The 25,280-nt window shown below is 40.1% G+C and overlaps 1 protein-coding gene across 2 annotated transcripts; it reads right to left on the bottom strand.

Moving 5' to 3' along the window:
* Positions 1–3,144: 3,144 nt before the first annotated feature.
* LOC114144891 (cAMP-specific 3',5'-cyclic phosphodiesterase 4B-like) lies at positions 3,145–24,078 on the bottom strand. 2 transcript variants are annotated; one of them, XM_028018118.1, is made up of 16 exons: positions 23,406–24,078; positions 18,567–18,701; positions 17,145–17,272; positions 16,872–17,054; positions 16,737–16,776; positions 16,555–16,625; positions 14,534–14,696; positions 13,352–13,445; positions 13,061–13,218; positions 12,247–12,345; positions 11,970–12,134; positions 11,191–11,290; positions 10,937–11,091; positions 8,613–8,735; positions 8,307–8,489; positions 3,145–5,077 (listed from the first exon to the last, which is right to left on the bottom strand). In XM_028018118.1, exons 1-16 carry the CDS (start codon positions 23,454–23,456, stop codon positions 4,328–4,330), a joined length of 2,598 nt encoding a protein of 865 aa, XP_027873919.1. In that variant the 5' UTR covers positions 23,457–24,078; the 3' UTR covers positions 3,145–4,327. The 2 variants fall into 2 exon arrangements, with proteins under 2 accessions (XP_027873919.1, XP_027873920.1); XM_028018119.1 differs by having other exon boundaries at positions 23,415–24,078.
* Positions 24,079–25,280: the final 1,202 nt, after the last annotated feature.

The following is a 25,280-nucleotide window of genomic DNA, read 5'->3' as shown; positions in this document are numbered from 1 at the left end:
ACAATTCTGTACCTTAAATTACCAGTATTGGGTTAGCTTAGCTGACTGACTTTTCCGAAATAAAAAAAAATATCCAAAGAGTTATTCAAAAATATATACGTCAGGTGAGATGGGTTTCTATAACTCGATATGCCGTAAACTCGTAAACAGGCGAGGCAAAGACATACACATTAAAATGTATTTTTAATTGGATTTTTGAGCGTTTCGAATCGGTTCTGAACTCCCAGGACGAGGAACTGCGATTCTCTACAGGAGCCTTTTTTTTTTTCTGCACCTTTGCCATGCCGGACATGTCACCATCAGCTTTTTGCTTGTGTGTTAATCTCACGCCTGATTAACAGAGCAATAACACAGCTGTCTGGGCATGTTAGGAAACGGTGGGCTTCCGCGTTACGCTGCGGCTGAACGTGTGTCTCTACCTTCACGTGAATGACAACCAGGAAAATGTTTACTGATCCCCTGAACTGTTGCATTTTTGATCAGGCAGTTTCTGTGTTTTACATCTCCTCCCACCCCATGGCGCCACTTCAGTTTGTTCGCTCAGGAAAGGTTGATTGCTGCGGTGCCCACTGGTTGGATCAGTAAACAATGGACACGCTCACCTGACAGTTGCTAACTGCATGCTCTCTTCTTAAAAGGGTAATTCTGGATTTTTGAAGTGGGGCTGTCTGACGTCTCCTCTGCTGTCAGCCTGGAACTGCAAATACGACCCCTGCACAGACTGATATTACACAACCAAATGCTGTTTAAATGCTGAAATTAAAAAGTATTAATTGTCATTTTAACTAACAGTTTAGTTAACAATGTCTCTCGTGCATTCAAACACAAATCTTCACCCATGACTCCCCAACTCAGCTCCTTCAGACTAGCGGCAGCAGCAATTTAGCAAACAGCTGGTGGAACAGCATTTGGCAAAATGGTGCTTCTGGGAAAAATGTTGCTAAAGGGTTAATAGAGGAGCCATGTTGTGATGACTTCCTGAAGGCGGAGTTTCAGAAAGAGCAGACGTTTTTAAAGAGACAGAGGCCCAACTTTAAAAATGATTAAGTCAAATTTCTTTCATGTCATATTTGGTATATGTAGTATTTTTTATATAACAACTGAAGATAACATAGTTATAGTTAGATTGTGCTATAAATGGCACTATGTGACTGGAAAATACATAATTTAAATCCCTTTAAAGGATTTCTCAAACAAGCATGAAAGAATCAAAGCAACACTCCAGGTATTTTGATGAGGGAATTACATTATGACATGATGTAAAGCTCAAAAACCTGACTTTACTTAACACTTAATATTCAGCCCCTCTGGGTTTCTCCATAACATCTCGTCTTCTCGTCTCTCCAACTGTCCCTGTCCACTGTAACCTCTTTGTTGCATTGTTCGTTTTGCTTTGCTGCAATAATATCACAACGCATAAAGGTTGTGGTGATCTGTAGATCTGTGATCTGTGTTTCAGAAACTGCCCAGCAGTAAGGCAACATATGATAATAATCAGATAGATATTACTTCTGTAAACCAACAGCACCTCCATGTGGTAGTCCTATATGTTGCAACACATTTGGGGCAATAATGTTGCCACAAGTTAGAAATACGATTCAAGACTGAACGCCCTTCTGGTTTTTAGATTGGAGTTTAAATTAAATGGCACTCAGTTCATAAAAACGTTTACAACATCGAGGTGATGAAATATTAGTTTGAGAGTTGACCTGCAAGAAAAGGTTTTTAATTAAGATCATGCATCAAACGCTGGAGGCGTATATTCATGTATTCATATTTGCATTCATACAAAATACACCCACAAAATGCATTATTCTGAAATTATAGCTTCAGTTCCTACGTTCTTCCTCTTGTTCTTGTCACCTCAAGTAAAGGAGCAGATTTCTCTGTTCCTGCGGTGAGTGGAGGCCATCAGGCTGAACATTTCAACTCACATCAAGTTGGATTAGCGTGAAATAAAGGAGGCAAAATAGCGCAACAATGAGCCCAGCTCATTTTCTTCTATCTTCTTCTTGATAATAATAATAATGACATATTAATACAATAATATTACTAACTTAAATTATTCTTGTTATCAAGTATTTGGGATAATAAAAATATAAAAATAAAACACAAAACCCTAGACTTGTTACTTTAAAATGGAAACAAAAATAATAATTTGATGTGTCACTTTTATATACCTTTTTCTTTAAGCGTCCAACCCAAATGTACACAACAAAAGAATAAAGCTCTTGTCAAAATGATCACAGCACATAGTTCCTGCACAAAATACCACAGTAAGTGAGTCGTTGTGGGTAGAGATGGTGTGTGTTTTTTCCAGGAAAATGAACGCATCATAAAATCAAGGAAAATACAAAATAATAATAATAATAATTCAACAATAACTAACAGCAAAACATGGCAAAAACAAAATAAGAAGCATAAAATACAATAATATAGTTAGTTTTTAGGTCTTAAATGCTCTGAAATGATTCAAATCTTGTGTTTTATCTACACACACATTTGCTCGAGTTCTGATCCGCTGTTCCCACGGTGGCTATCCAGTGCAGGTGCGACCAGCGACAGCAGATGGCGCTGTTTCATTTAGTGGGATTTAATAAAGGCGTATTTTATCCCGCTTCAGCTCCAGTGGATTTTACCAGGGGGTGGGGCATACATCCAACGTTTTAAAACTTTGATATAGTTTTATAACTTAACTCTCCTTTAACCATTTCCTGAACTTTTTTCATGATACTGTTTGTTTAACAAACCTTGGAGGCTTTCACACAAAAGCTGGGTTTTTATGAAAATGGTTTTATAGTTTTTATGGACAAATGAGGACTCCTTTTATTAATTAGTTGATCAATTGGTTGTGTTGTAATGAGTTTTGTTTAGGAGTGTCAGAGTACACAAATGCACTCCCCCTTTTCAGATTTTTCTTAAAAAAAAAAAAATCAAACTAAACAGCTCGATCATTTTATTTTCCTCCCTTTCCTCTTCTATGTGCTTCCAGGTCTATCATAAAACTGCAATGAAATACATGGAAGTTTCTGTTTTCAATGCGACAAATTTGTGTAAAAGTCAAAGCGGTAGAAATACTCTTCAATGAACAAGACGCTAAACCAGAAAATGAGTTAATCATATTTAATATATGACATCAGCAGATTAAAATACATGTTTATTATGTACATATATGCAACAAGGGTGTTTGATAAAGTGCCAAATACATTTTTTCTTTCTTTTTTTTCTTTTTTTTTTTTTTTTACAAAAAACACATACATACATTTGTGGAAGACCATATTCATACACCTGTTGGCCTGGTCCCACGGATTCATTGCTTCGTGATCAGTAGCCGCCCTCTCCAGAGGCTGCGTTGCTCAGTGCTGGTTGTGGGACGTTTTGGCACAACTCAGGTGACAATGTCACAATGGCATAAACACTCGGTGCGATTATTTATTTGTAATCTCCACACGACTGAACATCGACAACATACAACACGCCAGCCTCGCAGGTTTTCCACTGTGACGAGAACAGTCTGGGGTCAGAAAACCAGTTTGGTTGCTGGAAGTGAGGAGCTCTGGCTGATTCTGTGTGTGAAACAATCTGCTCACAGGTTGAAAAATGGGTTCGTATTCAATAGAAGACGGCAAGTTACACCTTCCTGGTGGCGTTTTTTTAATCTCTTTTCTGAATTTATTTTACACAACGGCATATTAGGTTTATTGTAGGTCCTCCTTTTTTTTTCTATCTACGATGGCCCTAATATGGCGTCGTAATTTTAAGATTTGCTTTTGAGTTATTATGGTCTATGTTTGTGTGTGCGTGTGGGTGTTATGGTCCTCATCAATAAGACATTAGACGGTGACCAAGAAACAACGCGTGACAGTCTATAACAACCGAAAAACAGGCACACACTTATTTGCATGTACATTATTTCAGCATATATTTTTTTCCTTTAATTTATTCCCAGGAGCTACAAAACGGTTGATTAAACCTCCCCCCAACCCCTGACCTCAGTCTTGTTATTAATATCTCCCCATTTATCCCAAACGGCAGTGATCGATGCACCGACAGGATTGGAAGACCCCAGTTTCTGTCACTACCTGATGATCCGCTTCCTGCAATGAGTAGGCTGCTTAGAAAAATCCAAAGAGTTTCCTCGTCTCTGATTCTTCAAAAAATATTGCTCTAAAGAAAAGTCCAATCTGACTTTCAGATATTAAAGCAGTTAGAGCGCGTTCTCTGGAAAGACGGACACGTTTTGGCCCTTTTTCACACTCGTTCGCGGTCGCTCTGGGATCCTGATTATTCCCCCTTTGACAGTTTTCCTCATTGATACTTTCGTCAGCTAACTCTCCTCTTCCTTTTGTTCATCATCTTCTTCACCCTCCTGAGGGGCTTCTTCTTCCTCTTCTGCATTGTCCTCTGCCTCCTCGTCTTTACTGTCCATTTCTGTTCCGTCCTCTTTACCGTCTTCTGTGCTGCCTTCAGCTTCATTCTCCTCTGTCTCCTCTACTTCTGCATTCTCTTCCTCCTCTTGGTTTTCATCTACTTCAGCTTCCTCAACTTCAACCTCATCCTTGGTCATCTCTGCCTCATCTTTCTCATCCTCTTCTTTTATTTCTTCATCTTGTTCACCGTTGACGTCTTCCCCTCCTTGCTCCTCTTGAACCTCTTCTAGCTCCTCTTCGGCTTCCTCCCCTTCATTTCCATCAGTGCGTTCCTCCTCTTCCTCCTGTATTCCGTTCTGTTCGCCATTGTGGTTCTCCTCATCCTCTTCTTCAGCATCAGCCTGCTTCTGCTCCTCCTCTTCAGTGTCTTCTTGCGTGTCATCACACGTGGCTTTCCGGCTGTTCCTGCCGCTCCTTCGGTATATGTTGTTGTGATTGTTGTGCTCCAGCTCCTCCAGTGTGAGTTCAAACTGGAAGCGGTCATGCTGGAGGTGTCTGTCAGGGGGAGGCGAAGGCGACTGGGGCATCGTGTTGAGGTACCAGTCCCTGTTCTCCTCTAAGGTGTCCAGGATCTCCTGGGCATCTGGGTGCACCAGGTCGGCCCACGTCTCCCACAGAGGGTGAACAATGTAGTCAATGAAGCCGACCTTGAAAGGAGATAACAGCAAGAGGAAAAAAATGTTTACCCACTTGAAGGCGTGCAAGGAAAGTAGTGCCAATTATGGAAAAAGTACATCGTGATTTCTGTGTGTAGAGTTCACATCAGAAAATTGTTCGCATTTTGCTGACAAGACACAATGCATTCGATGTCGCTCCCTCTCCGTTCATGTCCTGCGGATCTTGGGCAATGAGGCGACAGTTGCTCGCCCTCCTCCAGCCAAAAGACCGATGAAATTCGTGTATGCGAAATTTGGAGCTGGTAAAACGTATGCACACATGTGGAACGCCGCCAGCGTCATATTGGTGTGAACATTTCACGTTGCTCTGACGTGTGTGCAACACGCAAACCACACGTAAAGTACATGATGTATACCCATCCGATAGGAATCAAAATGTCAACCGTTAGCAGGGAAACGTGTGAAGTACATGTTGACAGCTCACAAGCAAAGCGTGAAATACGTGCTGTTAACACGTATTTTGCACAACGTTTACGTATTAATGATGCCTGACATGCTGAAGCCTATTGCTTGTGTAAACATCACATATTTTCGCGTTGTATGCGTAGTAGTGAAATGTTCACACACATGTGAGGCCTGGGGCGTTCCTAATGCTACTACACTACTGCAGGCAGAAAGCTGAACCCTTTATGAGCTCAACACACAGGTAGCAACTCGAGGTGAACGCAACACATGGGATGTATTAGCAACGGGAGTAGAATATTTTTCAACTTCCTTGTGTTGCGTCGATAGCCCACGTTTCCACGTCTACGAGTATGAATTTCCTCAGTCGCTTGGCTAGAGGAGGGAAAGCATTGTCACCTCATTGTGCAAGTTCCACAGGAAATGAATGAAGAATGCTGCCTCCTGTGTGTCTAGTCCATTTTGATAGACACACAGGGCTGTAGCACAACATTCTTGCAATATGACTATAAAAGTGAGGTTAAATGTTCATGTTTGTCTCTGAAAGTCCAGATAAAGTTTTGATATCAAAGCCAGCAGGGGTTCAAGCTAAATTTAGCCACTTGGTAGAACTGAACTCTCTTTCCATTGTCCTCATATGCTTGAAAAGTTTTGACTTATATTAAGAAGGTCAAAATGTTTCACAGTAAATGACTAAATGCACCCAAAGGATGTTTAATAATTCATATTAATTTTGCTACAAACAGGATCCTTGTGGGAACTTTTGACTGCATATAGTTTTAGCAGTATTAATGCTAATACTTCCTGATGTGCAGACAGTTGTGTCAGGACCTATGTGCAAATACTGCCTGGCAGGAATTTCTGATAGGTCCATTCTAAAATAGTGAAATGTTTTGGTCAAAACCATTCAAGTCTTTTGCGTGTATGTGTTAGGAATCTGGAGTGTTTGTGCTGTGTGGAGGTTTCTTCCTAACTTTCAGATTTCCACCAGAGGGCGCACTAGGACAAAGGCTGGCTTTACTAGAGGGTGGAGATGGGCAGGTGTTTTTTTTCCACCCACCTGCAAACAATCAAGCCGAGCTCCCAGTGGTGACAAGCTCACGGACTGAGTGCTAAACCTCGTAGTAAATCAAGTCTTAAGTGTTAAACCAAGTGTTACCCCGTTTCTCTACTTTAGAATCAAAAATCAGAATTTACTTTATTGATCACAAGGGGAAATTGCTTATTTGCTGACAAGCTGCTCCCATCCAGTGTTAAATATTAGCCAATAAAGACAACAATAGAAATATAAAATGTATAACACGAGTTTGACATTACAACTAATTTAAATATGACCTAAGTATAAAATAAATTGAATAAATTGAAATACGAACAAGTACGTACAAGGAAATATGTGACTCTATAAATCTATAAGCCAAGTCCAGAGTAAACTCGGGGGGGTCAGGTATTTTCCAGGGACATAGAACAATTTCATAGAATAATCAAGAAGCTGTTGCCATCTGGCTACGTGTTTGATGAGGGACTGATGCTCAGAAACATTATGCCCCCTTTAAGAGTTTCCTAAGCATAATATCACATCCTGAGTTCCTTCAAAATTATTTAAGTTTATGTTCTGTCAAATGGCAGCAAAGAATATAGACATAGATTATGACCATGCACAGGTACAGAAAAGATATAAATGTTAACATAAACACAGTCAATAGGGCTAAATGCAAAGACACCCCGTGTTTCTAAAGAATTGACACTTGTAAATCTTATAGTTCACACTGCTTTTTTCTAGCACAGAAGTGCCCAGAGTGGGTCCTGGAGAACCGGCGTCCTCCATGTTTCAGTTCTCTCCCTGGTTTAACACACCTGGATCAAATGATGGCTCATTAGAAGGCCTAAGAAGAACATTGACCTGCTGAAAAGGTTGTTGGTACCAACCAGGGAGAGAACTAAAACATGCAGGATGCCGGCCCTCCAGGACCCACTTTGGGCACCACTGATCTAGCACATAAAATCCCACTGAAACAAATTCAACTATGTGGTTATTATATAAAAAGCAGAAACAAGTTGAAGTTGCAGGAAAGTTGCACAAACTACTGGCTGCTTTAAATAATATAGCAACGTGATTCTCCACAATAACCAACATGGCAACGCTGATCAAACAAGATGGTACTGTTAGCATACTGCTAAAGAGAACAACATGGCATGTCTGATGTTTCTGTAAGATGTGAGAGGAGAGCTGCTGCCTCCTACTGGTACAAAGCAGCAAGATTCAAGCAAATCTTAATGTGCAAAAGTGCTGGAATCAGAAGTCTTCACATCAGACAAATCTGGCAACACATTCCAGTGAGGAAGTTCACATTGAGAGGAAACAGCCCGTGTGTCAACTGATGAAACTATGATAGGTCACATGTGGTAGAAGAGTGTGTCTGCAACTGTCAATATCAATAGATAATGCATCTGGTAGAATTTTCAATACACAGAATATTCACTGAAGCATTCTGGGAGATGTAGGCAGAGGCAAGACCATAGCCGCTCAACCTCTTAAGGCGAGCTAAGCAAGGTTGGGAGCATCAACTAACAACTGATCAATAATTATCAATATCGACAAGGTTTTCAGCCATGTCAGCAGCAGCTCAAGAGCATGACTCAGATTAAAATTCCAAGATGCTCACATGAACAATCTCACCATCAACCAAAGGATTTCAGATTATCTCTTCTGGTAAACCGAGAAGAGAGTGGAAGAGGATTTTTCGAGTGAGCTGATCTTACATCGTTAGCGCTAGCGTCAGCCCAGGTGAAGTTTTACCTGACTCTTCTCCACCGAGGCAGTGTGTTTGTCACACATGGCGCTGATCTCCATCCCCCTCTCTCGTTCTTTGTCGCCCTGTCGGAAGAACTCCTCCATAATCCTCTCCGTCCACTGCCTGTATAAAGGTAGCGGTTTTGTTGGGTTGCTCAGGTCGGCACAGTGGACCATGTTCTTGAGTACCTGCGAGACAAAACAAAAAACAAACAAAAAAACACTGACTTGTAGAAGGTATCTATTTTTATTACATTTCCTTTAGATGAATTTCAGGCATCTAATGGGCAAAAAGAACATTTTCATGCCTACCTGTATCCTCTCTGTGTAGTGATCTAGCAGCAAAACACCTGAACTCGTCACCTTCTTGGTTTCCACCATGGTCTTCAGATCAGCCAGCAGTGTCATGTGTTTAGACATGTCTGTGGTCAACACCTGCACACCGACAGTCAGTTAAATCTTACTCTTCTTTTTGTGTTTTGGTTATTTGTGTCTGACTTCCTATTGTAGCACTTGTTCATTAAGAGTTGCTGTTTAGGACATAAAGGATTAAAAATGACCAATTAGTACTAATTAAGATTACAGTCCAATACTGTCAATAATCTTCCTTTTTGAAAAAGGCTCCTAATTATTGGAATTAGTTGGAAATAATTTGAATGAACAAATATGTAATGTCCTAAACTTCAGATAACTGAAATTCACAAGAATGTAAGTTATTAAATAAACTTGTTTCTTTTTTGTCTAAAAGACCTCCACAAAACTATCATATAATATTTACTACAGAATTACTAACTTTACTCAGATTTGAATTCATGCCAAAAAATATTTTATTATAACTTTAAAGCTTTTAAAGGTGAAGTATGTAACTTTTTTAAAAAATATGTTTTTCTTTACATATTTTTTAGGACTGTCACCATGTGTAATATGAGACAGATCATCTTTGAAAAGAACAAGCGCCTCCACCTCCTTCCTGAGCTACTATTGGAGTCCAAAGAAATGCACTGGTCCCAGTCAAAACCAACCAATCATAGCCAGAAGGAAGGTTTTAGCGCTGTCAGTCAACTTTGTGTACACGCTGCTAAATGTGCTAAAAGAGGAGAAACAACTTACTGTTCCAAGAAAACTGTTTATCCGCTGTCATTGGTGGTCATGCTAACTAACTTTAGCATTTGTGGCAGGCTGTGTTGTAGTGAACCAGGTTTAATGTAGCAAAGAGCAGGTAGGAGGATGTGAGCAGCGCATATGTGACGGTGACTGACAGCGCTAAGACCCTCCTCCTGACTCTGCTTGGTTGTCCAGCAACTAACTTTGCTGGATGGTAAATTGTCCTCAAAATTATTGCAATAAATAATAATTGAGACAATTTTCAAGCAATATTCTGATTACAGCAAATACACCGTGTTCCAAATTATTATGCAAATTGGATTTAAGTGTCATAAAGATTCAACTTTTTGTTGTGCTATTAAATGTATAGATGGTATTGTGTGTCAGGGCTCTTTGAATCACTATAATTAATTTCAGAGAGCTGGTTGATTAGTTTGTCTGGTGAACTCAATTAAAGGAAATCTACTTAAGAAGGATGTTCCATATTATTAAACAAGCCACAGGTTTCAAGCAATATGGAAAAGAGAAAGAATCTGTCTGCTGATGAAAATCATCAGATAGTGTAGTGCTGTATGACAAGGTATGAAAACATTAGATATTTAACGAAAACTGAAGCGTTATTATCGTACTGTGAAGAGATTTGTGGCTGATTCAGAACAAAGTTGGGTTTGTACAGATAAAGACAAAATGAGGAAGGTTTCTGTTAGACACATTCACAAGATGAAGAGAGCAGCTGTTAAAATGTCCTTACAAAGCAGCAAACAGTTATTTGAAGCTGCTGGAGCCTCTGGAACCTCAAGGTGGAGGATCCTCCAGAGGCTTGAGGTGCATGAACCTACTATTGGGCCCCTAAAGAGCTCACAAGCAGAAACGGTCTCAATGGGCCCTGCTGTACAGTAAAATTTGATTTATACTGTAATAGTTCATGACTTGAAAATTATACTGACCATCATTTGCATTGACCATTTAGGAAAATCTGAGAAAATATCACTTCCATAATAATTTGGAACATGGTGTAATGCAAGTTCGCCGTCTCAAAGATCAAGAAACTTTAATTTTGCCCACAGCACCCCACACTGGAACCGGAAAATATTTTAAACATCCAAAATAAAACCGGACAACCCAAAATAATAAATGGAAATAAAAACCACACAAAACCAAAACCAGAATTAAAGTGGATTAAGAAGTTTCTGTAAGTAATATTGCCCTTCAAAAAATATTAATCATCAAAATGGAAATGATCAAGCTCATTTTAATTTACCAACCAACTAGCTGATTAATTGCTTACTGGGACAGGCTTGTTTATATATAGTACTTCACAAAATCTAATTTAAACAAAGTGGCATCACCAAAGAGTTCATCTCCCACGTAGATGACATACAGCAGTGTGAAACTTAAACACACAAAACCAACACATGTAACCTGAAAGCGTCCAAAGACAAGTTGGACTCCTGCAGCATTGTAAGGAAAGACAGAGACAATGTTTGTGTTGCCGGGTGTGTGTTGGGTGTGGTTTTTGCCGAGGCCCTGACCATATCGATGACGAGTTTGCGCAGGCTCTGCCGCTGCCTCTTGGTGAGGTTCTGGAAAATGTCGCAGTTCTCCTGATGCAGGAGCTTGAAGCCCACAGCCAGGTGGTGGTTCTCCAGGACCGACTCGTCGTTGTACATCAGCGCCAACTCTGAGTCTGATTCAGAGGAGGAGGAGGAGGAGGAGGAGCGGGACGTGAACACCAACAGGACAAAATATGAGGCACTTATTGAAGCACATGCAGCGGTGCGCTCACTGGTGTTGATGAGGAACTGGTTGGAAACTCCGGGGTGGTCTACATCGTGGATAGCTGCAGCGAACAGAGCGGCGAGGATCTCCAGGTCGGTGAAGACGGCCTGGTGGGATAAAGAGAGAGAAGACAACAGTATGAGCTTCGCTAGCTGCGTTTTCAATTCACTTAATGGAAATACGGCAATTAAAAAAAAAAAAAAAACAACTCACTGTTTGGATAAAAAGTTTTAGCACAACTACAGATGAATACGTCAAAAAAGTTGAGTCCATAAGGTTATAAAAATAGCTTTGGGTTATTCATTATAGTTTAGTTTTATTTTATTGCTGTTTTTGTTTACTTCAGTTAGTTTTAGTACATTTTTGTTCGTTTTTATTAGTTATTACTGGTAAAATATTGTTAAGATTTAGTTTAGAGTTTATTACTATGGTAGTAGGTTTTTTTCATACTTTGGTTAAATTTAGTTGCAGAATTCAAAAAGGTCAAAGTACTGTATTGTGATTATGTACAGTATGTTCAACAGAAGATTTCCTTGTCAAAAAAATCTATGCAATTATTGTTGAACAACAACTGATTCTGGTGTTTTCACCCAACTTCTGCTGTTGCCATTTTGCAAACCAGCAGAAGAACCGCCAGGGGAGAATAGAGAGACGTAATTTGCCGACAGCTGACGTACACGGCTTGTGTGTGGGGGGAAAAAAAGTCAATTTTACATCAGTTCAAAAGGCTAATAATAGGTTAATAAACTGAGTAAATTTCTAATCAGTTTGGGCCGATGAACCTACATCCAGAGCAGGCGTGGAGAGGAGCACATGTGTGGACTGGGCGACATCTGCAGCATGGAGGCTGTTGTGGTAAGCTACGTTTCCATGGTAATGGTCCTCTAGGGTCATCACGTAAGTGACAAAAGTGTCAACAGGGATTCGAAATGTCTTCAGGAGCTCACGTTCCTGGCGAGGTAAGCAAAGAAGGAGACAGAGCCTCGAAAATAAAATAAAAAAAAACCCTATGTTTTAAAAATCACAAAGACAGAGGAATTTAGGAGATTCTGTTGCTTTTTACCTGAAAAATGGCGTACATGATGCAGCTGAGCGGCCTGTTGTTGGAGAACTCTGCTACTTTGAATATGTTAAAACTCCACTTGTTTAGATCCTCCAGTTCCTGTTCGATACATGACAAAGTTACAAAAAAATGATTTCATCATCTGGACTTAAAACTTAGAAAAATAAAAATAAAAAATGTAGCGTCACACCACAGACGGCTTTAGAAGTTCTGATTTTTCAGACCAGATATATGTGACCTTGAGTCTTATGACGTTTGTGCAATAAAGTGGCCCAGACTAGTGTCTTTTAAAGTGGGGATCAACGGGGAGCGCTGAGAGGGCCTCAGGAATTTGGAGGGAAGATGAGAAAAAAAATCCATCACATATATTTTTTTATCTTAAGCTTTTCATCATATATATATATATTTTTAATAACAGTTAAAATAATTGATTTAAATGTTATTTTCTGACTGGTTGCCAGTCAAATTCAACAAGCTGCTTTGCCCATCGAGCTGCCAAGAAATGGAAAAGTGGAGGACACTGCTGCAAAAAAACCATAAGAACTGTGGGAATAAATTAAATCACATGATTAATATAAAACATTACATATTTTCTTATAATCAAAAGAGGGGATTGTGATGAAAATTTGTATTATCTGGTAATAGTCATAATATTTTATAGAATAAAAAAATTCCCACCGCAGAACTCATGGCTATCTAAAATCCAACGCTATGAGGCAGCATTTACGATAAATTACTGTAATAATTGCTGAATAATGAATAAAAAAAACATACTAAAGGCTGACGTTTCTTTTCATATTACAACGAACGGCACCTTGGCGAGCTCGTCCTCGTGCTCCGTGTTGACCCCGAAGCGAGGCATGGAGGCACTGGAGAGGCTGGAGCTGTGGGACAGTTTCCTCACTCCACTGATGTGACTCATGGGTTTGTCTTTGAGCGTCGGAGACGGGATTTCCACCTCGTTCTGCTTGTCTACAGAGGGACAAAAAAAACAACAACAACAACAGATTCGTAGATAAAGAAACCACAGCAACTATGTAGTTTCTTTAGTTACAAACGGTCGTAAAACATGACGACAGACATTTGGAATCCTGATCCGGCTCACCCAGAAAAGTGCTGGAGATGTATTCTGACACCTGGTTCCCAGAGCGACTCATCTCTGACAAGTGAGACAGTTCCCTGTTCAGCATCCTCTTAAACTGAAGCAGAATAAGAGCAGAACAAATGGCAGTCTTGGTCAAAATGGTATTTTTATATCTTAGAAAATGCACCTCGCTTTTTGATTGTTATGGGGCAAAGTGAGAATTGGGCAATATGAAATAGGAGCCATCAAGGATTTTGATAGTAGCAGATATGGGTTGTGCAATAATGTTTGTTGTGTATTAGCTACATTTAAAGAATATACATATCCAAAGGCTTTATGACAGTAAAACCAAATATTTACATACCCTATACGGACAAAACCTTAACCGTTTTTTGTCAGCTTGATCAAACCTACACCAGAAGCACAAGTTTCTTTTTTTCTTTCCGTTTCCTGTATGATTTGGGTCAAAATCTCTGTTTCCTTCCAGACGTTTCTCACAGTAATTTGCTGGAATTGTGGCCCTTTCCTTCTGACAGAACGCTTTGACTACATGTGTTGTCATACATGATACTCCAGTAGACTCAGTTCGATTAGGGAATAAAGTCGCAACTTTCTTTAAATTTTCAGCTGCTGTGGTTTTCAACAGTGCAGTGAAAAACCTTTTCACCTCCTTGCCCGTGGTGGCGCTGCACCAAGAACTACTGAAGGAAGCTATAAAACCCTCAGAAGAAGACATGAACGCAACTTCCTTCTTTAGACAATGTTAACTAAAATCACATTTTAGTAGTTGTCACTGGTAAAGTATCATGAGCCATTTCTCCTGATAGCAACAGACTCACGTTGTTGAGGTTGTAGTTACCCAGATTGCATTGCGCCCTATAGTCTACTACCGGTCTGCTTGCATCCACATGTACATTTAAACAACACCAAAGTTCACTTCAACCAAACCGTGACCTAGGTTTGTAGGCGGACCGGAGTTAATGTTTTTGGTCAGAGTTTGATTGCACCTACCCAAACAAACCAGACTTTCTGGGCAGACAAATAGAGTTGGATTAAAAAAACTAAACATGGCTGGTATGCTTGCACACACTATTTCATTAAGCTCTAAATACTTTTGATTCCAAATATAGAGCCTACATTGATAGTAGAAGTCACCCTGTGGATGTGTAGGTCGGACCTACTGGGTCAGAGACGTTTCCTTACCTTGTTGGAAGCCATTTCGCTGACGGAGCGGTGCGTCTGAATGGTCTCTAGCTGGTCCAAACACCAGTCCAGCTCCTCCAGTGTGTCCAGGGCCAGCTGTTGGTACTGCTGGTCCGAGAGTGTCCCCCTGGGGCTGACACACACTCCATCTAAAGGAGACCTCCTGGAAGCACAGCAGCTAATCTGATCAGAGAGAAGACTGCAGACTGGACTAATTACTGGCAGACTTTCAACAACCTACTTCAGTTCTGTATTAAAATACATGCATTGGCCAGATGGAATAGTATTAAAAATCAGTTTTAGTCAAATATATATATATACTGTATATATATAATGTTTTTTACATATTAAACTTATCACTATGACTTGATTACATTAAGCAGATAATCTTTGAAAAAAAATCAAGCTCCTCTCCCTTCTCCCTATGGTCCTATTGTTATCGCTCACTCAGAAACACCCAATCATAGTCAGGAGACAAGCTTGATTGACAGCGCTAAGATCCTCCTCCTGGCTCTGATGGGTTGTTTTTGACCGGTAGTGATACCTTTCTTCAGACAGCAACAGCAGCTCTAGGAGCAGGACGATTTTTTCATAGATTATCTGTTTTATATTATACTGTCAAGACATTGTGACATTTTGAACAAATGTGTAAAACAAGAAACTTTTTAAAGAAAATTACATACTGCAGTTTTAAATTATGTTGAAAAAATAATGACAAATATATATGTAAGAAATTGTAGTAAAATTCCTTACTTGTACTCAAACAAAAGGAACACTTTGCGCTGGCTAGCTGAAGAATAGCAGAGCGCCGTTGGTGTTGTTCTAGACTAGAAGTATTTCTACAGGCTTGGAAAGACGCTCTGTCCCTTTTTGTCAAACATCAAAGTCTACACCAAAGGAAGCCTATTTGTCAAATCTCTATGAATCATAAGGATAATTCAAAGCTTTTGCTCGATAGGCCCTTTGGTGTCATGACTCACTCAGAGTAGATCACCCCTAAGAACGACACAAATACATAGCTTTCAGAAAGTCCCGCACAATTTGGAAGTAATAATATTCACCGATGTAAACCCTGACTTCTCACACAAATCAAATGAACCAGTTCATCTGCTGGTAGTTGGTCATAATTTCTCATCAATATGTAGCTGAATGAAGGATTTCTATTATTCCATTTTAATTAGTCTGTCGGATGAGATGTGATTAATATACTTAATGATAAAAAAAGTCAAATGCCAACGTAATTTATCGACTAGGTCTGTCTTTGGTTTCTAAAAACAACCATAGAACAAAATGTTGCCGGTTCCGATCGCTGCTTGTTTCTAAATGGTGCTTGCATGATCTCCATGCAATCGTTGCTTTTAGTAATATTGCAGAGTCTTACTCCATTTTTTAACCGTAAAGGGGCAGTATCATGTGTTTTCCAGCGACATAGTGTCAGTTTGACACAACATGGCTCCTCTATTAACCCTTTAACAGCGTTTTTACCAGCGTTGCAGTGAGAAGTATAGCTAACATAATGAGCTCAGCAGATGTTCAGTTCCACCAGCTGTTTGCTAACTGCTGCCGGCTAGTCTGAAGGAGCTGAGTGTGGGAGAGCTGCTCTGAATGGAAGCTTGGAAAGTGCAGCTCTGAGGAGGAGCTGCACGTTGAAGGCGGGGCTAGGTCCACCCAGGCATTTTGCACAGCTGAATGGTTGCCAAGGGAGATCAAAGGATTTCTCAAACATGCATGAAAGAATCAAGGCAAAACCTCAGGTATGTTTTTGATGAGACAATAACATAATACGATGTATAGCTCATAAAAGTCACTTTTACATAATACTGCCCATTTAAAGTTATGTTTTAGTGATAAGAAGTGCTCAGAACCACAATCCAAATTTACAAAAAGGGAAAATATTATAAGACATCTCTCAGTGCTCTGCTTTTACCCTAGTGAGGTGCTATATGAGTGACAGAGCATTTATATTTCACTTTATTATTTTATTGTGTGCGCTGATCATTTAAGAGAAGTTTGGTTCTTACTTGACTATCGGTGTGGAGACATTGGCAAGGAGGGTAAAGTTGCTCCGTACTGATCGCAGACTGGCCAGTACCTGAAATCATCAGACAGCGTCACAGTATTATGTATTCTGAAGAGGACAAAAGCAAATAAAATATCTTCAAACATTGGATTTTCACAACCAGTCATATTTTGTCACACTCACTTGAGCAAAAGGTGTGACAATGAAGTCTTCTGCTGCGTGCCTGAAAGGAGGAGGAACAGTTGAAAAAAGTGACACAGACAGCAGAACTGATGGGAACACAGTACAATCTCCGGTGTGTTTGTTTTTGAAGCTCACCCTTCGCTGGCGAGGGAAGAATTACGGGAGACGGCCTTGGGGGACATGTCGTAGTCTGAGTCAGATCTGTAGAGGAAGGACTCTCTTCTCTGGCCCTGAGGCAGTGAGGTGTTCAATGTGCGGCTTGGACTCTGGGATCCCAGAGGAGTGTGAGCGGGAGACACTCCATTCTCTGCTTCGTTACTGAAGTAAAGAGAAAGTATCATGTCAAGCTTGGAAAGAAAGGATTGAGGAGTTGTTTTTTAGGGGCCGGGCGGTTTAAGTATGCGGTACCTGTCCGTATCCGCTTGTGTGATGGAGATGCGAGGAGGAATGCGGAGAGGAAGCGTTGTGGGACGCGACATATTGCTCAGGATGTCGGGGGAACGGGTGCGATCTCGAGGGCGGAGCCAGCAGGGTACCTGACGAGGCATTGATGCAAGCATTGTGACTAAAAGATGGCGGGAAAGTTGAGATTCTGAGGGTGTGGAGTGAAGCTGTTATCCTGTTTTATTCTTGCTAGAAGCTACACTGGGGTCAACAATTACACAGTCCACCATTTAGCTCCCAAATTTCTAACTTTTGTTGCTTTATAGCAATGACCAGAAAATGACCTTAGTGAAATATTTACATTTTAGCTCTATTTTAGCAACTTAAGATGCTAAAATGCTAAGTTGCATTATCTATTGATATCTATTGAAAGTTAGTTCTGGATGATATTGGCTGAAAAAAGTATCACAATATAAGAGTTTCATATCAGTCAATATCAATTACTGTCAATAATGATAATTATTGACTAGTTTTTGTTTTATCTGAAATATTGCCAAACTGAAATTTAGCCATTGTTTTATCTACAGTTTTCTCTCCGTGTTATTGTTTGTAAATCTTTGAGCAAATATGAGGCACGGTGGCGAAACCTGAAACTGCTGCTGCACAAGTTACTCAACAGGTTGTTGCTAGGTGACCAAAGAGTGTGTTAGCTGATGCCACCAACTTTGCTTAGGTTGAGCAGCTAAAGTCTTTGCTCTGCCTACATCTCCCAGAGTGCTGTGTGGTTCTGGATCTATTTATTTTCTGAAATATCTATCACAATAGATATTGTAATTGATTTATTGTCCAACCCATGCTAAAAGAGAGCTAAACCTAAGTTGTTAGCTTATGTTTGGCTCTATTGTAGCTGACGCTCCAACTAAAATAAGCTACGCTATTTCAGCCTAGACACAAAATAAGTATTGTTTTGGAGCCCAAGTCGCAGAAACTTTGACCGTGGCTTCAATTGAGTGTTCCTGACTCATTTTTGTATCCAAGGTAAATCTGAGTCTAGAGTTGCAAGTTTGATGTGGCATTATCCATTGACTGCATGCAGCTATTACAGTTTTGCGCTTTTTTGATAATAGATTTTAGAGGCAAATGTAATTAAATACAGAACGAGCAGCTATATTATTGCTGACTTTTAAAGATCATCAACGGACGATTAAAAGCCGGTCGGCTGAGATGCAGATTCTACATGTTGGTACTAAAACATGCGTTTTTGTGTGCTCCCCCCGTCACTTCACTTCATCATGCTTTTAAGACGTGGCGTCTAAATAAATTTAAGATGATAGCTGACAGAGCGTGAACAGGATGGGCTGGTTTGGCTGTCGGTAGTTCTTCACGGTTCCTTTAAGCTCCGTGCCCTCCAGGCATGTTAATGTGACCGCTCCGGTCTCCCTGTACCTGGAGACTGGGAGACAGTCTTCTGGTCCGTCCTCTGCGCAGCTCGGCCCCCAGCGTGGCCCCGGACGTGTAGGATCGGCTGTAGCGAGACGACTCCGCCTTCTCCACAGCATCTGTTACGTCTAATTCATTCCCCTGTGAGACGAGAGGGACGTGAGGTGAGGAGGGAAGCGAGCCAGATCGTTGTGCAGCACAAACTGAAAGCAATGAGAAAGTCATTTGTTGCAAATATGAGCTGATTTGCCTGAAAGTGGGTAAAACTTCAACGGTAATGCATAAATTAGCAATGTATGCGTGTGTGTGCGCGCGTGCAGGGGTGTGCATGTGTTAGGCCATGTAGGGGTGTGTGTGAGAGAAAGCCCCTCAACAGAGTCAGCTCTAAGAGGCTGATCTGCACTGCAGCACCGTAGCAACAAAACACTGGGGGAATGGTAGCAGTTGCTAGGCAACAGTGCCGTGTTGCATTTGATGTCGTCCAGACCCAGATATGGATAGATGCTCTCAGCCACCCGCATGTACACCCCGTGCAAACACACGCACACGTGCACACACACAGACTCAGAAACATACAGTCACCTGATTATCATAATCAATGACTGAGCATTTGAATAATGCATGATTTAAAGTCACCTTTGAATAGAAGAAGGCTGATTTACACTCATTGAGCACAAGCTCATTTATACAAGGGTGTGGGATAATAACTGTACTCCCCCTTGTGATGAGGGATTGACAGAGCAACCAAATTCAACAGGAACTTCATCCGAGTAGCAGTATCTACAAAAATTACTCTTACAACTAGATACCAAATTTCCACTTCTTGTTTTGTTTATGTGTAAGGCAGAGTTATTACTGCAGCACAGCTAGCTGCTAACAGAGTCTAGAATAGTCTTGACAAGAATTGTTTCTCCAAAGAGAGAGTTTTTATTTCTTCACAAGCTCTTAAGCAAGAATATGATACAAATGGTTATTTGAGAAATGTATAGATAGAAAAATGGCAAGTGACTGAGGGTCATTGCGCGTAGCGGAAACCCTGTAAATTCTAGGCACTAACAGGTACCATAGAATTGCACAAAAATCCGTGAGGGACGGCGGAGTCCCAGCTCGAAATCCCGTGAAAGAGGTGAACAGAGCCTTGTGCCAGAAGCCCATTAAAATGCTGTTTACATCGTTTTAAACTGTGTGATTGTGAGTGGGAATAAAAATAGCAACAGGTATTTTGTTCCATATAACACAGTAGGAGTGTAACAGGTAAAACGTCTATGGATGCAAACTCGACTAAAAACCCACCTGTTTAGGATTGTATTTGAAACGTAATCAATTACAAATTTATTGATGGAACTTGACTTAATGTCATGTTTTGATTGTTGATTCTATGTTGCTTTGTGTTTCTGTGTTTGATATGATGTTAAGCACTTTGAAATGCCTTGCTGCTGAAATATGCTATACAAATAAAATTTGATTTTGATTTTTAGATATGTAAATTGTAGTTATATTTAACTGAACCTCTATGAGGCTCCAGAAATGATGACTAAAAAAAACAAATTACGAAGCATAACATTTTTAAAATTATTAATGAATTCTGTGTGGGATGCAAAATACACTTTATGGACTTCTCTCTGAATCAGCTCCTTAAGTTTCACCTTAGTAGCAACTTTCTGATTTTAAACTTCTGAGATCAAAAGTCTGAATATTTTTTTTCCAGTGCCCCTGGTCATCTGTCATACTATGTAATATAGGTGTCGCAAAGTAATGTTAAATTAATGTTTAATGTGTGGTGGTTTTTTTTCTAATTCAGCATATTATGAAAAATGTAGCTCTTTATTTTACGGAAAGATAGTCAATCCTCTTAATACAAAAAAATGAGAAAACGGACATTCATCAATTAATTGTTAGTTGACCGATGAGATCAGTCAACTTTAGATTAAGTCATTAATCAATAACTTGAATCCCTGCTGTGCAACTAATAATTTTACAATTTTTAGTTGCACAATTTGTAAATTGATTAGTATTCACGTTACTTTAAGTTTCTGCCAAATAAACATATCAGACAAAATACACATTAAAAATTAATGCCTTTGGAAATCAACACACCTTGTCTCGGAGGGGCTACCATGAAAGTTATCACTGCTTCGTGAAATACAGACCCCCATACTAAATCATGAAGAGGATGCTCTTCATGAGGATGTCTATAACTTTATTGGTTTTATGTAAATCCTTCTTTGCATCGTCATCTTCAGAGGTTCTGGTAGTAATCAGAACAGAACCAGCCTTCTTTCTCAGGTTGTTGAGCCTTTTTAAGTTCCAGGCTCTGATGCTGTTGCTCCAACAGATCTGGACAGCTTTACTGCGGCAACTCAAGTCCAGACTGTTGTCCAAGTGAACACAAAGGTATTTATATTCCGCCACTATCTTTACTTCTTCTCCCATGACGGAAGTAACGTTAGACCTAATCGTTCCTCTCAAAATCTATTGTCATCGTTTTCTTCACATTCAAGATGAGATGACTTTTCCTGCACCATGCCTCTCTGCACTCAGCCTCTGACAACACCTAACGACTTCAGAGTCATCTGAGTATTTCTGTGGGTGGCAGGGCTCTGACTTGTGCTGGAGTAGAAAAGGAATGGTGAGAGTACAAATCCCTGTGGTACTCCTGCTTTGCTAAACACCTGGCAACACACACGACCCTGTCAATCTCACAAACGCTGGTCCGTTTGTCAGGTGGATCCAGGCGATTGTTGAGGCCTCCACCTGTGTCTTCTCCAGCTTTTGACAAAACAGATAAGTCTGAATTGCGTTAAATGCCCTAGGTAATCAGAGAACATGATCCTCACAGTGTTGCCTGCTTTGTCCGGATGACAGTGGGCTTGTTGAAGCAGGTGTATGATGGCGTCTTCAACTCCAACTCCACAGCAGTAAGCAAACTACAGGAGGTTCTGACATGACTGCAGGGGGGCAACAGGAATCTCCCCAAGGTCTTAATGATGTGGGATGTCAGGGCAACAGGTCACTGACAACCTGTTGCCCTGACAACAGGTTGTCAACAATTGGCTGATGGATGAGTATCCGTAGGCACAAGGCAAATGTAAAAAATATTAGCAAAAATTCTTCCTTCTTCACACCATTCAGTAGCAGAGAAAACAATTGTCCAAAAAAGTAATGGCTCTGGCAGAAAAAGAGGAATCAGTCTTTTAAAAAAGAGAGAACTTACCAGAATTTAAGGAACAGAGCTTCTCCAACAGAGCAGTGCTATTCTAGAACATATATATAATCCTATGTTATATTTGTATTTAATTATGTTTGTGTAAGGTTTCTGGGTTGTTTTTTTTAACTAAAAGGCATTTTATAGTTAATGATGCACAGGTGTACCCTGCTGCATCAATAAAAATGACATTGTAGCTTTCTTAATTGCAATTGAATCAAATAGCCTGTCAGTGACAACTGGGATTGTAGGCAACGAGTGACTTAAAGGGGAAGTATTATGATTTTGTTTAGGCACATAGTGCCATTTTATAGCACAATCAAGTCAATATGTCACCTTCAGTTGTTGCAGAAATGTTATATATAAAATGTTATATATCGAATATGACTGATAGGAAATTTGACTTCATAATATGATGCCTTGAAATTGGGCCTCTGCCTCTTTAACAACTCCAATTCTTTCTGATACCGCACCTCCAGGAAGTCGTCACAACATCACTCCTTTATTAACGATTTTACCAGCGATGCACTGAGAAGTTGCTTGTATATTAAGCTCAGTGAATGTGCAGTTCTTCCAGATGCTTGCTAATTACTACTGGCTAGTCTGAAGGAACTGAGTGGAGGAGGGCTGCTCAGTGAGGCGGAAGCTCTGAAGCTTAGAAACTACAGGTGTTTTGCACAGCTGAATGGTTGCCACGGCCTGTATTGTTGTAAACGGACTGAATTTTTACAGCACAAGTCAGATAAAGTGCTGACTTGGACTTTACACAACATTCAGTCATTGACCCATTCACAAACTATTTTATAGCCACAGCTAGACCGACAGAAACCAGGCTGTCATACAATCAGCGCCACAGAACCCTCTGACCAACACAAGTGGGAAACGTGGGTGAAACATCTCGCCCAAGGACACAACAGCTAGATGGACAAGCAGGGGAAGGAACCGGTAACCCACCTGAGGCAAAACCTGCAAAGAGATCAACACATTTCTACCCTCCTATTTTCCTTGTTGTTGTTTTTTCTTAAATAGTTATAATTTTTTTAGGATAACACAATGAAAACTGTTATAATTGATGTTACTGTGATAGGCCTAATTTCACCTCACTCTATGAACTCAGCTCTTATCTTAAGTGATTTATGGTTCTTTTCTAGTTGAATACTCTGCAGCCATGTATTACAGTAAAGCTGATACTTTACAATGCAAATGAGAGAGATAACTAGTTGTAGTATATACTTTTTTAAATAATGTTGACTAATGAAATCCTTATCATTGCAGAAGGCCTACAAATCATTGTGTCCCCTTGTTCTATTGTTGGCCTGATGAATATGCAGGGGAGATGGAAACGGTGTACATGAATACATTTTCCCACTGTAAAGAACCCAGATCTGCTTTTATCCATTAGTTAAGAACATTTGAAGGTCGGCAATGTCAATTGTAGATCTGACTCCTGAATACATGCATAACAGAATCTTCACTGTTGTGCAGCTTGCTGATACAGGAAGGTAGTTTTTTTGCCACATAACTTTTCATTAAATATAAGTAAAAGTTACATAATTTGAGTGCTAAATATTCACAACCCAGCTGTTCTGGCAGCCAGAATCTCCAAACAATACATTTTTTTTACTTATTGTTTATGTTACCTCTCTCACCTCTTCTCCAGTCACCGACAGCACGCTGCGGCTCTTCTTCATTCTGATTGGCTCGTTCTGGGCCCCAGGGCGGAGCGTTCCGGAACCCAGGCAGCAGAGCAGGTGGAGAGCCAGGACCGGAGAGATCAGAGGTCACCGCAAAGCTCAAACCGGGGTCAGACAGGGTCAAAACCGGCCCCCATTGGAGCTGAGTCAGCCCAGCTAACAGCAGCGCCTGCACCGTCTCCACAGCCCAACTCTTTAGATGTATGAAATCAGGCGTATTTCTGCTGTAAAACAGTAACGGGGCATCTATCTACCCCTCAGAGGCTCCAAGGTGCAAAAAATGGGGGCTTTTTACCCCAAAGCCAAAATCCGCCACTAAAGGTACCATCATCTCCACAAATTCTTCTCGGCACGTATCCGGCTCGAAGAGTGAATCACATGATGGTTACGGTAAATGGATCCTGCCAGCCAGTCATTTTCCAAACCATCCGGAATCCGGGAGAACCTTAAAAACTCTGCAGCAGGTCTGTAACGTCTCTCAGGTTGGTTTTCCGTAATAGGACTGGTCACTCGGATCCAATCTTGGCTGGGCAAGTCTCTCTGGATATTGCTGCCTCATCTGGGACATCAAATTCCAAACTCCTGATTTGATTTGACGAAAGACATCCTCGAGTCTTCTTAGGAATAGCGGAACAAAACAGAAAACAGGAGTTAGCATGCAAATAGAGCTAATAAACCACTTTTATCTTTATGTTTTTATTAATCAATAGTGTAGCTACTCTTCTGCTTTCATACAGTGAAATATTTTCTATAACATACAACAACATAAACTTCTCTCCACTCAACTAGTACAGCATCAAAATTTAGACGACTGGTGGAGTGTTTTTGTTCAATGAAAGTGCTTGAAGGAAAGGCAGCAGGAAGTCCTATGTTTTTCTTCAACCTCTCTTTACAAGATCTTTTTCAGTTTCTCATATGGATCAGTTTCATGATCCAGAAATCCAGAACGCTGCTGCTGGTGTTCACTAAAACGAGGAATATAGAAGATAGAGCACATCTCCCCCAGTTCTAAAGTCCTTACACTGTCACTCAGAGAATAGACTTTAAAATATGAATATTAGTTTATAAATTACTGTACAGCTTAGTACCAAAATACATTAAAGATCTGCTGATATTTTGATTAGAGCCTTTGACAAAATGTAATGGTTATTGCTTGTTCCACAATTTGTTGCTGTACTATTTTTTTATGATGTAAAGCACTTTTAACAACTTTGGTGCTGAAATATGCTACATAATCTTAACTTGATCAAATGCTGGATTTTGAAACATTTATGTCAGTTCCTGTAAATTGATTGTTTCATTATATGTCAAAATTTGGACTTTATTATTTCTTTAACCTCTTGCCTAGCAACATTATCTTAATCGAAAAAGGAAGGAAGTCCAATTCCATTCGCCTCAAGTATGTGGGATTATGAAAAAATACTAGGATTTTTCCACTAGGCTGTTGGTCATATTAAGAATAATCTGTGGACAATTTCATTTATGCACTAAATTTTACAGAAATGCTGCTGCAAGTCCCTTATTTGCTTGGTGAAAGTAGCTGCATTTCCATTACAAATGTGTGAAAAACATAAGTCATTATTTGTTAATGTCCAAAAAAACCCCACAATATAGTAATTTCCATTAAATAAGAAATGCTATTTAAATCACATGTGAATACTTTTCTTTATGCCATAAGTCATTAAAAAGCATACTGCGCCATTATCCTCCTACCACTTCCTGTTTTCTTCTTTGTGGTTTGCGTCAGTGGCAACATCTGGTTGTTGATTATGTGCAAAAAAAAAAAAAGTGTTTCCATTGCAGTTATATAAAACAAACATA

The sequence above is a fragment of the Xiphophorus couchianus genome, chromosome 5, assembly GCF_001444195.1.
Source record: "Xiphophorus couchianus chromosome 5, X_couchianus-1.0, whole genome shotgun sequence".
Taxonomy (NCBI): Eukaryota; Metazoa; Chordata; class Actinopteri; order Cyprinodontiformes; family Poeciliidae; genus Xiphophorus; species Xiphophorus couchianus.
Note: the sequence above shows the minus strand (reverse complement) of the source record. Positions and strands in the feature narration are given on the sequence as shown.

Coding starts and splice junctions, on each gene's coding strand:
- LOC114144891 (XM_028018118.1), bottom strand. CDS start 23,456: ATGAAGAAGAGCCGCAGCGTGCTGTCGGTGACTGGAGAAGAGGTGAGA. Junction 12,346..13,060: donor ACGAGGACGAGCTCGCCAAG/GTGCCGTTCGTT, acceptor TGTATCGAACAG/GAACTGGAGGATCTAAACAA. Junction 5,078..8,306: donor CCTCGGTGGAGAAGAGTCAG/GTAAAACTTCAC, acceptor TCTCCTTTCAAG/GTCGGCTTCATTGACTACAT.